Source organism: Salmo trutta, chromosome 1 (assembly GCF_901001165.1).
Source record: "Salmo trutta chromosome 1, fSalTru1.1, whole genome shotgun sequence".
NCBI lineage: Eukaryota > Metazoa > Chordata > Actinopteri > Salmoniformes > Salmonidae > Salmo > Salmo trutta.
Genome location: NC_042957.1, coordinates 81,070,414 through 81,087,184, shown reverse-complemented (window position 1 = coordinate 81,087,184; position 16,771 = coordinate 81,070,414). Strand labels below are relative to the sequence as shown.

The following is a 16,771-nucleotide window of genomic DNA, read 5'->3' as shown; positions in this document are numbered from 1 at the left end:
CCTCCTGAATCCTCCTCCCCCTCCCCCCCCCTCCTCCCTCACTGCGGATGACTTCGTCAACCATTTTGAAAAGAAGGTTGACGACATCCGATCCTCGTTTGCTAAGTCAAGCGACACCGCTGGTCCTGCTCACACTGCCCTACCCTGTGCTTTGACCTCTTTCTCCCCTCTCTCTCCAGATGAAATCTCGCGTCTTGTGACGGCCGGCCGCCCAACAACCTGCCCACTTGACCCTATCCCCTCCTCTCTTCTCCAGACCATTTCCGGAGACCTTCTCCCCTACCTCACCTCGCTCATCAACTCATCCTTGACCGCTGGCTACGTCCCTTCCGTCTTCAAGAGAGCGAGAGTTGCACCCCTTCTGAAAAAACCTACACTCGATCCCTCCGATGTCAACAACTACAGACCAGTATCCCTTCTTTCTTTTCTCTCCAAAACTCTTGAGCGTGCCGTCCTTGGCCAGCTCTCCTGCTATCTCTCTCAGAACGACCTTCTTGATCCTAATCAGTCAGGTTTCAAGACTGGGCATTCAACTGAGACTGCTCTTCTCTGTGTCACGGAGGCTCTCCGCACTGCTAAAGCTAACTCTCTCTCCTCTGCTCTCATCCTTCTAGACCCATCTGCTGCCTTTGATACTGTGAACCATCAGATCCTCCTCTCCACCCTCTCCGAGCTGGGCATCTCCGGCGCGGCCCACGCTTGGATTGCGTCCTACCTGACAGGTCGCTCCTACCAGGTGGCGTGGCGAGAAGCTGTCTCCGCACCACGTGCCCTCACCACTGGTGTCCCCCAGGGCTCTGTTCTAGGCCCTCTCCTATTCTCGCTATACACCAAGTCACTTGGCTCTGTCATATCCTCACACGGTCTCTCCTATCATTGCTATGCAGACGACACACAATTAATCTTCTCCTTTCCCCCTTCTGACAACCAGGTGGCGAATCGCATCTCTGCATGTCTGGCAGACATATCAGTGTGGATGACGGATCACCACCTCAAGCTGAACCTCGGCAAGACGGAGCTGCTCTTCCTCCCGGGGAAGGACTGCCCGTTCCATGATCTCGCCATCACGGTTGACAACTCCCTTGTGTCCTCCTCCCAGAGTGCTAAGAACCTTGGCGTGATCCTGGACAACACCCTGTCGTTCTCCACTAACATCAAGGCGGTGACCCGATCCTGTAGGTTCATGCTCTACAACATTCGCAGAGTACGACCCTGCCTCACACAGGAAGCGGCGCAGGTCCTAATCCAGGCACTTGTCATCTCCCGTCTGGATTACTGCAACTCGCTGTTGGCTGGGCTCCCTGCCTGTGCCATTAAACCCCTACAACTCATCCAGAACGCCGCAGCCCGTCTGGTGTTCAACCTTCCCAAGTTCTCTCACGTCACCCCGCTCCTCCGCTCTCTCCACTGGCTTCCAGTTGAAGCTCGCATCCGCTACATGTCCATGGTGCTTGCCTACGGAGCTGTGAGGGGAACGGCACCTCCGTACCTTCAGGCTCTGATCAGGCCCTACACCCAAACAAGGGCACTGCGTTCATCCACCTCTGGCCTGCTCGCCTCCCTACCTCTGAGGAAGCACAGTTCCCGCTCAGCCCAGTCAAAACTGTTCGCCGCTCTGGCACCCCAATGGTGGAACAATCTCCCTCACGATGCCAGGACAGCGGAGTCAATCACCACCTTCCGGAGACACCTGAAACCCCACCTCTTTAAGGAATACCTGGGATAGGATAAAGTAATCCTTCTAACCCCCCCCCCCCCTTTAAAGGATTTAGATGCACTATTGTAAAGTGTTTGTTCTACTGGATATTATAGGTGAATGCACCAATTTGTAAGTCGCTCTGGATAAGAGCGTCTGCTAAATGACTTAAATGTAAATGACTTAAATGTCTTCACAGTGATGTACATGTGGTTTATATTACACTAGACATGCCCTCACAGTGATGTACATGTGGTGGTTTATATTACACTAGACATGCCTTCACAGTGATGTGGGAGTTTATATTACACTAGACACGTCTTCACAGTGATGTGGGAGTTTATATTACACTAGACACGTCTTCACAGTGATGTGGTGGTTTATATTACACTAGACACGTCTTCACAGTGATGTGGTGGTTTATATTACACTAGACACGTCTTCACAGTGATGTACATGTGGTGGTTTATATTACACTAGACACGTCTTCACAGTGATGTACATGTGGTGGTTTATATTACACTAGACACGTCTTCACAGTGATGTACATGTGGTGGTTTATATTACACTAGACACGTCTTCACAGTGATGTACATGTGGTGGTTTATATTACACTAGACACGTCTTCACAGTGATGTACATGTGGTGGTTTATATTACACTAGACACGTCTTCACAGTGATGTACATGTGGTGGTTTATATTACACTAGACACGTCTTCACAGTGATGTACATGTGGTGGTTTATATTACACTAGACACGCCCTCACAGTGATGTACATGTGGTGGTTTATATTACACTAGACATGTCTTCACAGTGATGTACATGTGGTGGTTTATATTACACTAGACACGTCTTCACAGTGATGTACATGTGGTGGTTTATATTACACTAGACACGTCTTCACAGTGATGTACATGTGGTTTATATTACACTAGACACGTCTTCACAGTGATGTACATGTGGTTTATATTACACTAGACACGTCTTCACAGTGATGTACATGTGGTTTATATTACACTAGACACGTCTTCACAGTGATGTACATGTGGTTTATATTACACTAGACACGTCTTCACAGTGATGTACATGTGGTTTATATTACACTAGACACGTCTTCACAGTGATGTACATGTGGTTTATATTACACTAGACACGTCTTCACAGTGATGTACATGTGGTTTATATTACACTAGACACGTCTTCACAGTGATGTACATGTGGTTTATATTACACTAGACATGTCTTCACAGTGATGTACATGCCTGATCCATTTTATAACAGGAGGTATCAAGTCACATCGGGTTTATCAGTCAGTGGCAGTTCCTTGCCCACATTCTCAAATGTGGGCAAGGATAAGATAAGTTTAATGCTAGCTAGCAACTTACCGTGGCAACGTAAAGCAGGTGGTTAGAGCGTTGGGCTAGTTAACGTAAGGTTGCATCCCCAAGCTGACAAGGTAAAAATCGATCGTTCTGCCCCTGAACAAGGCAGTTAACCCACTGTTCCTAGGCCGTCATTGAAAATAAAAATGTGTTCTTTAACTGACTTGCCTAGTTAAATAAAGGTTTTAAAAAATTAAAAAATAAAACAAAAGGCAAATTGGTGGCCAAAAATACCGATTATTATGAAAACTTGAAATCGACCCTAATTAAAATCGGACATTCCGATTAATCGGTCGACCTCTACCTGGGACCATGCATTCCACACTAATAGGCCTACACCAGGGGGTTCCTGGGACCATGCATTCCACACTAATAGGCCTACACCAGGGGGTTCCTGGGACCATGCATTCCACACTAATAGGCCTACACCAGGGGGTTCCTGGGACCATGCATTCCACGCTAATAGGCCTACACCATATTCCTGGGACCATGCATTCCACGCTAATAGGTCTACACCAGGGGGTTCCTGGGACCATGCATTCCACGCTAATAGGTCTACACCAGGGGGTTCCTGGGACCATGCATTCCACGGTAATAGGCCTACACCAGGGGGTTCCTGGAACCATGCATTCCACGCTAATAGGCCTACACCAGGGGGTTCCTGGGACCATGCATTCCACACTAATAGGCCTACACCAGGGGGTTCCTGGGACCATGCATTCCACGGTAATAGGTCTACACCAGGGGGTTCCTGGGACCATGCATTCCACGGTAATAGGCCTACACCAGGGGGTTCCTGGGACCATGCATTCCACACTAATAGGCCTACACCAGGGGGTTCCTGGAACCATGCATTCCACGCTAATAGGCCTACACCAGGGGGTTCCTGGGACCATGCATTCCACGCTAATAGGTCTACACCAGGGGGTTCCTGGGACCATGCATTCCACGGTAATAGGCCTACACCAGGGGGTTCCTGGGACCATGCATTCCACGGTAATAGGTCTACACCAGGGGGATCCTGGGGCCATGCATTCCATGCAAGGCTATAGAGTTGTTAAAAGCATGAAATGTCATGCAAATAAACCATGGCTAGCCAACACAGACATTGTAGATTGATAAGTAGACAAGATCCTAAATAATGTAAATGCAAAACCTTTTCTTTTTATTCTGTGTATTCTGCAATGTAAGATGACAATTACTATCTGTTATCTCCTCAACCCCGTGTCATAAAGACAGGGCACATCTGCTAACTGGCTGTCTACATGATATGGTGCAATGGTTACAACACAATAAGATCCACTCAAACTGCAATGAGAAACTACATACCTCTGCAGCACCCTCCATTTTGGAGCAGCACCATATCCAGCCCATGAGAATACAGAAGCAAGAGCTGTCAGAGTTCTACGTTTTCCCCAGCATTTCTGAATCTTAGTCGTCGTCGATGAAGTGCTTAGGCTACTACACACATCTGTATCTGTCTCTAAGGAAAACAGTGACATTTTGTTCCTTCTTCCCTAGAATTCTTAAAGCCATGGACTGAAAACACATGCACAGTTGTTACCCATCTCCAATGTTATTGCAGTCAGCCACATGAAATACCAATCACGTTAGGTGGAAAAGTACACCTGAAAAGTTTGACTCAAAACCTAATACTTTTGATTTATATATTTTTATAAAAGAGCTCATTTGGCCGAATGCTTTCAATAAAACAAAGAATTGTTTCACAATTCACAGGTTTCTCAATCCCTCTGACAACGGAGCAGCGCTAGTGCACAAAACACATCACCAGTCACGTGACCCCTTTTATTTTGGCAGCTTTCCAGTTCTATAGACCCCAGGGAGAGAAGGTCCACCTAACTAGTTCATGTATGGAATCACTTGGGAAATTTAGAATTTTAGGTAAACTTACCCTTTAAACGGCAAAATATCTCAAGACTCATGACAAAATGTATGTAGAATAGCATGAAACTGCACATTTCTCTGCCCTATAGCAAAATGTGTTAATGTGGGAGGCTAGCTAAATGTGTTAATGTGGGAGGCTAGCTAACTGTGTTAATGTGGGAGGCTAGCTAACTGTGTTAATGTGGGAAGCTAGCTAACTGTGTTAATGTGGGAAGCTAGCTAACTGTGTTAATGTGGGAAGCTAGCTAACTGTGTTAATGTGGGAGGCTAGCTAACTGTGTTAATGTGGGAGGCTAGCTAAATGTGTTAATGTGGGAGGCTAGCTAACTGTGTTAATGTGGGAAGCTAGCTAACTGTGTTAATGTGGGAAGCTAGCTAACTGTGTTAATGTGGGAAGCTAGCTAACTGTGTTAATGTGGGAAGCTAGCTAACTGTGTTAATGTGGGAAGCTAGCTAACTGTGTTAATGTGGGAAGCTAGCTAACTGTGTTAATGTGGGAAGCTAGCTAACTGTGTTAATGTAGGAAGCTAGCTAACTGTGTTAATGTAGGAAGCTAGCTAACTGTGTTAATGTAGGAAGCTAGCTAACTGTGTTAATGTAGGAAGCTAGCTAACTGTGTTAATGTAGGAAGCTAGCTAACTGTGTTAATGTAGGAAGCTAGCTAACTGTGTTAATGTAGGAAGCTAGCTAACTGTGTTAATGTAGGAAGCTAGCTAACTGTGTTAATGTAGGAAGCTAGCTAACTGTGTTAATGTAGGAAGCTAGCTAACTGTGTTAATGTAGGAAGCTAGCTAACTGTGTTAATGTAGGAAGCTAGCTAACTGTGTTAATGTAGGAAGCTAGCTAACTGTGTTAATGTGGGAGGCTAGCTAAATGTGTTAATGTAGGAAGCTAGCTAAATGTGTTAATGTAGGAAGCTAGCTAACTTCCTACATTAACACATTTTGCTATGGGGCAGAGAAATGTGCACTTAGGGAGCCTTTCACTTATACTGCGTTTTCAAAACACCCCTCAAGAGAGGCATAATGTCAAACTGGAACTGCAGGAAATGCATTTTAACATGTGAAAATAATTATCTGAAGGACCTGGAGCTGCTTGCTTGTCAAGACATTAACATCCCTTACTGATTAAATAGAGCTAAATATTAAATTTTTTAATTTAACTAGGCAAGTCAGTTAAGAACAAATTCATATTTACAATGACGACCTACCGGGGAACAGAGGGTTAACTGCCTTGTTCAGGGGCAGAATGACATTTTTCCCTTGTCAGCTCGGGGATTCGATCCAGCTACCTTTCAGTTACTGGCCCAATGCTCTAACCACTAGGCTACCTGCCGCCCCAAAATATCAACTGTATGGTGGCAAGAGCGCAACTGCTTACACAGATGAGTGCTGTGTGGAAAGACGTGTTCCAATAAGCCTAGTCACTGGAAAACATGTCAAAATGCAATCTTGGGAAAACACAACAGTTTGATGGTAATTATTGAAAAGAGGATCCCAGCTTTCCACAGCTGAAGGATCTATTCCTCAACTCCAATTGGCAGTGTTTCACAATAGGAGGAACTGCGAGAAGCACATTGGCCATTCAAATGCATATACGGTAGGCCTACATTCCCTTTAAAATGTACACAGTTAAACTATTTACAAACAAGGTAAAAATCTAATGATAATTGGGTAAACAAGCTGCCTCATGCTACAGAAACAGGGGATGGGTTCCTGTCTAATGTACTGTTCTGGCTCGTACTAGGCTACTTACTAAACTCAGTCTGTGTGTGGGCGCCTGTCCATCGTGCGAGTGTGTCTTTTCTCTCTGTGTGGTGTTCTGTGATAATGCTGATTGTAACCCCCTGCTGGAGCCACCATGCTGATTGTATCCCCCGTTGCGTCAGGCTACAGGTGATCATGCTGATTACTAAAATAGCACACTTGCCTGCAATATGGACCATATCACAGGCCCTAAAGACATGACATTTCATCAATGTTATTGGGCTCATTTCTGGATTTTATGGTTGGCTATAATATAATTGCCCAGACTGCAAATGAAACATGAAAACACCCATGATTAAAATCCTGCCTAAATAACTTTCTCCTGTGATCTCGCCTACGAGCCAGTAGTTGTCACTTGGTACTGGCAAATTTAGCGAAAGAGAGAGAGCGCGCGAAAGGCAAGAAGTTTTAGGTTGTAGTTATTATAGGACTATTTCTCTCTATACGATTTGTATTTCATATACCTTTGACTATTGGATGTTCTTATAGGCACTTTAGTAAGATGGCATAGCAGTTCAGACGTCCTTTGTCTTCCTCTCGTCGTGTCCCATACACACACACATATATCACACACATACACACATACACACATACACACATACACACATACACACATACATATTTTCTTCGCATATCTTTTTACATATTTTTCTTCTAAAAACTCAACCTCAAAACACTCTCCTGCAACCCGCCTCACCAATTTAAAAAATAAAAGTATTATTTACCTCAAATCCACAACAGAAGCTAGCCAGAGGTTAGCCTGGCTAACGTTGGAGTTCAGCTAGCCACGGTTAGCGGTCCTCAGCTATCCATTAGCTCATAAAGCTATAGCCAGTTTTTGTACAGCGCGACTCAGACCAGAGCTTATCGGACCTATTCTCTCTCCATATCCCCGGATTTCTACCGCAGGCTCTGGACATTTACACCTGGATCTTGCAGCTAGCTAGCTGCTACCCGAGTGACTATTGGCTAACGTCGGTCCCGGAGCTAACATCAATTATTCCGGAGCTAGCCAGCTGAAGAGTTCCATCAGCCTCTCCTGGGCTACAATCACCTATCCGGACCCGTTTTACTGCCGATGCGGAGCCCCATCGGGCCTTCACAACTGGACCACCGACGTTATCTGCCCAAGGGAGTTATCCAACTGGCCCCTCCGTCACGACGTAACCCGAATGCCCATCTGTGGCCCGCTAATCGCTAGCTGTCTCATCGTCTGTTATCTGAATAGGTCTATCGGACAATTTTCTTGGGCCACTGTTACTATTTTGCCAATTGGACTGGTCCCCCCTACCACACGGAACCCCACTAATCTACAGACGGAATCACACAAGGTGGCTAAACAGACCTCCCTCTATCTTCTACCAGCTTGCAACCTATGGCTCGGCTAGCTAACTCTCACTGGACCCTTTGATCACTCGGCTAAGCATGCCTCTCCTTAATGTCAATATGCCTTGTCCATTGCTGTTCTGGTTAGTGTTTATTGGCTTATTTCACTGTAGAGCCTCTAGCCCTGCTCATTATACCTTATCCAACCTCTCACTTCCTCCACCCACACATGCTATGACATCTTCTGGTTTCAATGATGTTTCTAGAGACAATATCCCTCTCATCACTAAATGCCTAGGTTTACCTCCACTGTACTCATATCCTACCATACCATTGTCTGTACATTATACCATGAAGCTATTTTATCGCCCCCAGAAACCTGCTCTTTTTCTCTCCATTCCGGACGTCACAGACGACCAATTCTTATAGCTTTTAGCCATACCCTTATCCTCATACTTCTCTGTTCCTCTGGTGATGTAGAGGTGAATCCAGGCCCTGCAGTGCCTAGCTCCACTCCTACTCCACAGGCGCTCTCTTTTGATGACTTCTGTAACCGTAATAGCCTTGGTTTCATGCATGTTAACATTAGAAGCCTCCTCCCTAAGTTTGTTTTATTCACTGCTTTAGCACACTCTGCCAACCCGGATGTCCTAGCCGTGTCTGAATCCTGGCTTAGGAAGTCCACTAAAAACTCTGAAATCTTCATCCCTAACGACAATGTTTTCAGACAAGATAGAACGGCCAAAGGGGGCGGTGTTGCAATCTACTGCAGAGATAGCCTGCAGAGTTCTGTCCTACTATCCAGGTCTGTACCCCAAAAATTTGAACTTCTACTTTTAAAAATCCATCTCCCTCTAAAAACAAGTCTCACCGTTGCCGCCTGCTATAGACCACCCTCTGCCCCCAGCTGTGCTCTGGACACCATATGTGAACTGATTGCACCCCATCTATCTTCAGAGCTCGTGCTACTAGGTGACCTAAACTGGGACATGCTTAACACCCCAGCCATCCTACAATCCAAGCTTGCCGCCCTCAATCTCACACAAATTATTAATGAACCCACCAGGTACCACCCCAAAGCCGTAAACACTGGCACCCTCAGATATCATCCTAACCAATTTGCCCTCTAAATACACCTCTGCTGTTTTCAACCAAGATCTCAGCGATCACTGCCTCATTGCCTGCATCCGTAATGGGTCAGCGGTCAAACGACCTCCACTCATCACTGTCAAATGCTCCCTGAAACATTTTAGCGAGCAAGCCTTTCTAATCGACCTGGCCCGGGTATCCTGGAAGGATATTGACCTCATCCCGTCAGTAGAGGATGCCTGGTTATTTTTTTTTTAAATGCCTTCCTCACCATCTTAAATAAGCATGCCCCATTCAAGAAATGTAGAACCAGGAACAGATATAGCCCTTGGTTCTCCCCAGACCTGTCTGCCCTTGACCAGCACAAAAACATCCTATGGCGTTCTGCATTAGCATCGAATAGCCCCCGTGATATGCAACTTTTCAGGGAAGTTAGAAACCAATATACACAGGCAGTTAAAAAAAGCTAAGGCTAGCTTTTTCAAGCAGAAATTTGCTTCCTGAACACAAATTCAAAAAAGTTGTGGGACATTGTAAAGTCGATGGAGAATAAGAACACCTCCTCCCAACTGCCCACTGCACTGAGGATAGGAAACTGTCACCACCGATAAACCCACTATAATTGAGAATTTCAATAAGCATTTTTCTACGGCTGGCCATGCTTTCCACCTGGCTACCCCTACTGCAGTCAACAGCACTGCACCCCCCACAGCTACTCGCCCAAGCCTTCCCCATTTCTCCTTCTCCCAAATCCAGTCAGCTGATGTTCTGAAAGAGCTGCAAAATCTGGACCCCTACAAATCAGCCGGGCTAGACAATCTGGACCCTTTCTTTCTAAAATTATCTGACGAAATTATTGCAACCCCTATTACTAGCCTGTTCAACCTCTCGTGTCGTCTGAGATTCCCATAGATTGGAAAGCAGCTGCTGTCATCCCCCTCTTCAAAGGAGGTGACACTCTTGACTCAAATTGCTACAGACCTATATCTATCATACCCTGCCTTTCTAAGGTCTTCGAAAGCCAAGTCAACAAACAGATTACCGACCATTTCGAATCCCACCGCACCTTCTCCGCTATGCAATCTGGTTTCAGAGCTGGTCATGGGTGCACCTCAGCCACGCTCAAGGTCCTAAACGATATCGTAACCGCCATCGATAAGAAACAATACTGTGCAGCCGTATTCATCGACCTGGCCAAGGTTTTCGACTGTCAATCACCACATCCTCATCAGCAGACTCAATAGCCTTGGTTTCTCTAATGATTGCATCGCTTGGTTCACCAACTACTTCTCTGATAGAGTTCAGTGTGTCAAATCGGAGGGCCTGTTGTCCGGACCTCTAGCAGTCTCTATGGGTGTGCCACAGGGTTAAATTCTTGGGCAAACTATTTCCTCTGTATACATCAATGATGTCGCTCTTGCTGCTGGTGAGTCTCTGATCCACCTCTAAGGCAGACGACACCATTCTGTATACTTCTGGCCCCTCTTTGGACACTTAACCCTCCAGATGAGCTTCAATGCCATACAACTCTCCTTCCGTGGCCTCCAACTGCTCCTAAATACAAATAAAACTAAATGCATGCTCTTCAACCGATCGCTGCCTGCACCTGCCCGCCTGTCCTGCGTCACTACTCTGGACGGTTCTGACTTCGAATATGTGGACAACTACAAATACCTAGGTGTCTGGTTAGACTGTAAACTCTCCTTCCTGACTCACAAACATCTCCAATCCAAAGTTAAATCAAGAATTGGCTTCCTATTTCGCAACAAAGCATCCTTCACTCATGCTGCCAAATATACCCTACCGATCCTCGACTTCGGCGATGTCATTTACAAAATAGCCTCCAATACCCTTCTCAATAAACTGGATTTAGTCTATCACAGTGCCATCCGTTTTGTCACCAAAGCCCCATATACTACCCACCACTGCGACCTGTACGCTCTCGTTGTCTGGCCTTCGCTTCATAATCGTCGCCAAACCCACTGGCTCCAGGTCATCTACAAGACCCTGCTAGGTAAAGTCCCCCCTTATCTCCGCTCACTGGTCACCATAGCAGCACCCACCTGTAGCACGCGCTCCAGCAGGTATATCTCTCTGGTCACCCCTAAAGCCAACTCCTCCTTTGGCCATCTCTCTTTCCAGTTCTCTGCTGCCAATGACTGGAACGAACTACAAAAATCTCTGAAACACTTATCTCCCTCACTAGCTTTAAGCACCAGCTGTCAGAGCAGCTCACAGATTACTGCACCTGTACATAGCCCATCTATAATTTAGCCCAAACAACTACCTCTTCCCCTACTGTATTTATTTATTTTATTTTGCTCCTTTGCACCCCATTATATCTATTTCTACTTTCTTCTACTACAAATCTACCATTCCAGTGTTTTACTTGCTATATTGTATTTACTTTGCCACCATGGACTTTTATTGCCTTCACCTCCCTTATCTCACCTCATTTGCTCACATCGTACTTAAACTTATTATTCTACTGTATTATTGACTGTATGTTTGTTTTACTCCATGTGTAACTCTGTGTTGTTGTATGTTGTCGAACTGCTTTGCTTTATCTTGGCCAGGTCGCAATTGTAAATGAGAACTTGTTCTAAACTTGCCTACCTGGTTAAATAAAGGTGAAATAAAACAAATAAAATAAAAGTATTGCCAGTGTAACAGTATAGCTTCCGTCCCTCTCCTCGCTCCTACCTGGGCTCGAACCAGGAACACATCGACAACAGCCACCCTCGAAGCAGCGTTACCCATGTAGAGCAAGGGGAACAACTACTCCAAGTCTCAGAGCGAGTGACGTTTGAAACGCTATTAGCGCGCACCCGGCTAACTAGCTAGCCATTTCACATCGGTTACACCAGCCTAATCTTGGGAGTTGATAGGCTTGTAGGGGTGGAACGTTCCAAAAAACGTAAAGTAAAAAAGGTTGCCAACCAACAACGCATACAAACCTAGCTAACTAGCTGCCGAATAGGCATCAACTCACCACGTAGCTTATTTTTAATGTTTGTCCATAGGCAACCAGAGTGAGGACAGACATTTTTCGGAATAAACGTGATGAGTGAAAAACGCAATGAAATAGACCACTCCCTACCCGGTATCTTATTCTGCCGCTATACAACTTTGTATGCGTTGTTTTTTGGCAACCTTGTCATTTACGAAGTTTTTGGAATAGATTCCTGTTGGAACGTTCTACAAACTATACCCACCCAGCTTGAAGTCATAAACAGCTTGAAGCACAGCGAAGAGTTGCTGGCAAAACGCACGAAAGTGCTGTTTGAATGAATGCTTACGAGCCTGCTGGTGCCTACCAACGATCAGTCAGACTGCTCTAACAAATCGTAGACTTAATTATAACACACAGAAATACGAGCCTTAGGTCATTAATATGGTCGAATCCGGAAACTATCATCTCGAAAACAAAACGTTTATTCTTTCAGTGAAATACGGAACCGTTCCGTATTTTATCTAACGGGTGGCATCCCTAAGTCTAAATATTGATGTTACATTGTACAACCTTCAATGTTATGTCATAATTACGTAAAATTCTGGCTAATTAGTTCACAACGAGCCAGGCGGCCCAAACTGTTGCATATACCCTGACTGCGTGCAATGAACGCAAGATAAGTGACAATTTCATGTTAGCAGGCAATATTAACTAAATATGCAGGTTTAAAAATATATACTTGTGTATTGATTTCAAAGAAAGGCATTGATGTTTATGGTTAGGTACATTGGTGCAACGACAGTGCTTTTTTCGCAAATGCGCTTGTTAAAGCAACACCCGTTTGTCGAAGCTGGCAGTGATTCAGTGAGAAATTAACAGGCTCCGCATCGATTATATGCAACGCAGGACACGTTAGATAAACTAGTAATATCAATAATTTGTAGTTAACATAATCACTAGTTAAGATTGATTGTTTTTTTTATAAGATAAGTTTAATGCTAGCTAGCAACTTACCTTGGCTTCTTGCTGCCCTCACGTAACAGGTAGTCAGCCTGCCATGCAGGCTCCTCGTGGAGTGCAATGTAAGGCAGGTGGTTAGAGCGTTGGACTAGTAACCAGAAGGTTGCAAAAACGAATCCCCGAATCCCCCCTGAACAAGGCAGTTAACCTCCGTTCCTAGGCCGTCATTGAAAATAAGAATGTGTTCTTAATCTGACTTGCCTAGTTAAATAAAGGTGTAAAAAAATAAATAATATATAAAGGCAAATCCGTGGCCAAAAATACCGACTTATGAAAACTTGAAATCGGCCCTAATTAAAACGGCCATTCCGATTAATCGGTTGACCTCTAGTATGTATTGTGCGTGTGTGAGAGCGTGACAGGACAGCTGTATGCATCGCGTGTGTATGTGGGAGTACTACTCACATGAAGACCAGTGTGGTGGCTGCCATCAGGGCTCCAGGGAACCATGGTTTCTTCCAACGCAGGACCTGGTCCCCAGCCAGGATCACCTCTCCCCAGCCCTGCAGCTGCTCCTCCAGCTGGGCCGTCTCCTGGGCCTGGAACACACACACACACACAGGTTAGGAAGTAGCCTTGGACGAGCCAGAACGGTCAATAAGACAGGAGCCCCATCTCCTGTTTCTGTAGAGTGAGGCAGCATGATCTACAAGTACACCCCCTGGACAGGACGCTAGTCTATTGCAAAGCCAGGGGTTAAGCATCGCTTAAATACATACACAAATCCCAGCTCCCAACATTTGACCAGTTACATGAAATTTTTATTTCACCAGGTAGGCCAGTTGAGAACAAGTTGTCATTTATAACTGCAACAAGGCCAAGATAAAGCAAAGCAGTGTGACACAAACAGAATCACACATAGGATAAACAAAAGTACAGTCAATAACACAATAGAAAATCTATATACAGTGTGTGCAAATGGAGTAAGGAGGTAAGGCAATAAATCGGCCATAGTAGTAGTCCCCCAAGGTGTGTGAAAACGCAGCCTGATAACGGGTCAGGTTGAAAAGGACTCAAGATGCACTGGTGGACTCAGAAGAAAAGCCATTTAACTCTCAGTCCAAACAACTCTGAACTCCAATTCACATATAGTTAACAGTTTAGCCTGTTAATCTAAGGAGCTAGTTTAAGTCCCAAATGGCACCCTATTCCATATAGGGCTCTGGTCAATGAAGTGCACTATATAGGGCCTAGGGTGCCATTTGGACACATGACTGCACCACAGAAATACCACTGTTTAATGGCTAGCTAATAGCTTAAGCCCTGCTGACTTCCAAACATCCATCTACCACTATCAGTTGGTGGCTGAGCAGAGCCACAGGGCCACAGGGTTGAGGAAAACAGAGGTGTCATTGTGAATGGTTTGGGAAGTGAAATAATCCCACGTTGTGCTGGCACCACAAAGACCCGTCTTCATACAGACATCTCATTCCAAAGGCACTAAACACCATGTCGTCTCATGACACACAGCCAGCCAGGAAAAGGCATCGCTATTAACGTTAGACTTGTTTTGCCACACAGCTCATCATCGTGATCCACCCTAGTTGTCAGTTGATCCTCTGTGGGAGGTTTGGTCAGTGTTGAATGTAATCAACGACAGACACGGCCTGACTGCCGCATCTGAGAGCTGTCGTTAAGCTGTTAAAGCACAATTTGACTGAAGAGAGTTTCAACCAGATTCTAGAGTGTTCACTCACTGTTCTAGAACAGAGGTTCCTAAACCTTCTCCCCCTCAGGCTCCCTTGCCAGCATTGGGGAACAATCCCCCTGCACGCCCAGCACATCTATTTCTATGGCCACAAACTGTTTACGCCCCTCTTGTTGCTAGACAATTTATTTTTGCAGGTTTAAAGCTTATTTCTGTCAATTCCACAAACAAAGAAATCATGGTGTACTGAGAATTCAGTTTTGAAGCTAATTTTATTACAATTTCATACATTAGCCATGGCAAAATGTGTATTCATATGATATTTGAGTGACTAACATTACTACAAAATCTATAATCAAAAAAAAAACAAGCAAAAAAACATGACGCAACATGGGCTAGCTGATCAGGACATTAGTTATAAGCAGGTAGCCTAGTGGTTAGAGCGTTGGGCCAGTAACCGAAAGGTTGCTGGATCGAATCCCCAAGCTGACAAGGTAAAAATCTGTTGTTCTGCCCCTGAACAAGGCGCTGTTCCCAGTAGGCCGTTATTGTAAATAACAATTGTTCTTAACTGACATGCCTAGTTAAAAAAAAAAAAGGTTAAAAAATAAATAGCTCTAAGAAATGCAATGACTGACAAGAGGAAAACTGATGCACTACCCAATTTCAAAACAGTCAAGATGAACCTGGACTGAGTTTCAGTTTGGGAACCACTGCTCGAGAATCTATTGAAATACAGATCAATTCAAGCGGGTGCTACGACTGATCACGCTCTCCGTAGCCAATGTGAGCAAGACCTTTAAAACAGGTCAACATTCACAAGACCACGGGGCCAGACGGATTACCAGGACGTGTACTCAGAGCATGCGCAGACCAACTGACAAGTGTCTTCACTGACATTTTCAACATCCCCCTCACCGAGTCTGTAATAGCTACACGTTCCAAGCAGACCACCATAGTACCTGTGCACAAGAAAGCAAAGGTTACCTGTCTAAATGACTACCGCCCCGTAGCTGGTCAAGGCTCACTTCAACACCATCAGCCCAGAAACCCTAGACCCACTCCAATTTGCATAACACCCCAACAGATGCACAGATGATTGCACTCCACACTGCCCTTTCACACCTGGACAAAAAGAACACCTATGTGAGAATGATGTTCATTGACTCTATGATGTTCACTATGATGTTCACTATGATGTTCACTATGATGTTCACTATGATGTTCACTATGATGTTCACTATGATGTTCACTATGATGTTCACTATGATGTTCACTATGACGTTCAACACCATAGTGCCCACGAAGCGCATCACTAAGCTAAGAACCCGGGGACTAAACACCTCCCTCTGCAACTGGATCCTGGACTTCCTGACAGGCCGCCCCCAGGTTGTAAGGCTAGGCAACAATACATCTGCCACGTTGATCCTCAACACGGGGGCCCCTCAGGGGTACGTGTTTAGTCCCCTCCTGTACTCCCTGCACACCCACAACTGCGGGGCCAAGCACGATTCCAGCACCATCATTAGGTTTGTTGACAACAACAGTGGAAGGCCTGATCACCGACAACAATGAGAGCCTATAGGGAGGTCAGAGAGCTGGCAGTGAGGTGCCAGGACAACCTTTCCCTCAATGTGAGCAAGACAAAGGAGCTGATCGGGCCTACTTTTCCTGTAGTCCACGAACACGCCCCCATTCACATCGACGGGGCTGTAGCGGAGCAGGTTGAGAGCTTCAAGTGTCCACATCACCAACAAACTATCATAGTCCAAACACACCAAGAGAGTCCTGAAGAGGGCACAACACCTTCTCCCCGCCCAGGAGACTAAAGATTTGGCATTGGGTCCCCAGATCATCAAAAAGTTCTACAGCTGCACCATTGAGAGCATGCTGACCGGTTGCATCGGCAACTGCTCGACATTCGACCGTAAGGCTATACAGAGGGTAGCGCGCACGGTAAAGTACATCACTGGGGCCAAGCTTC

At 45.5% G+C, this 16,771-nt stretch overlaps 1 protein-coding gene across 2 annotated transcripts in view; it reads right to left on the bottom strand.

The window, feature by feature from the left end:
* Positions 1 to 16,771, bottom strand: part of LOC115208737 (ADP-ribosylation factor-like protein 6-interacting protein 1) — a 35,337-nt gene that overhangs the window by 16,530 nt on the left and 2,036 nt on the right. For both annotated transcript variants that reach the window (XR_003881234.1, XM_029777061.1), the window contains exon 2: positions 13,545 to 13,678. Coding sequence is in view for 1 of the 2 variants with exons in the window: in XM_029777061.1 (XP_029632921.1) it covers positions 13,545 to 13,678 (134 nt within the window). In the remaining variant the exon portion in view is untranslated. The remainder of the gene's footprint in view (positions 1 to 13,544; positions 13,679 to 16,771) is intronic.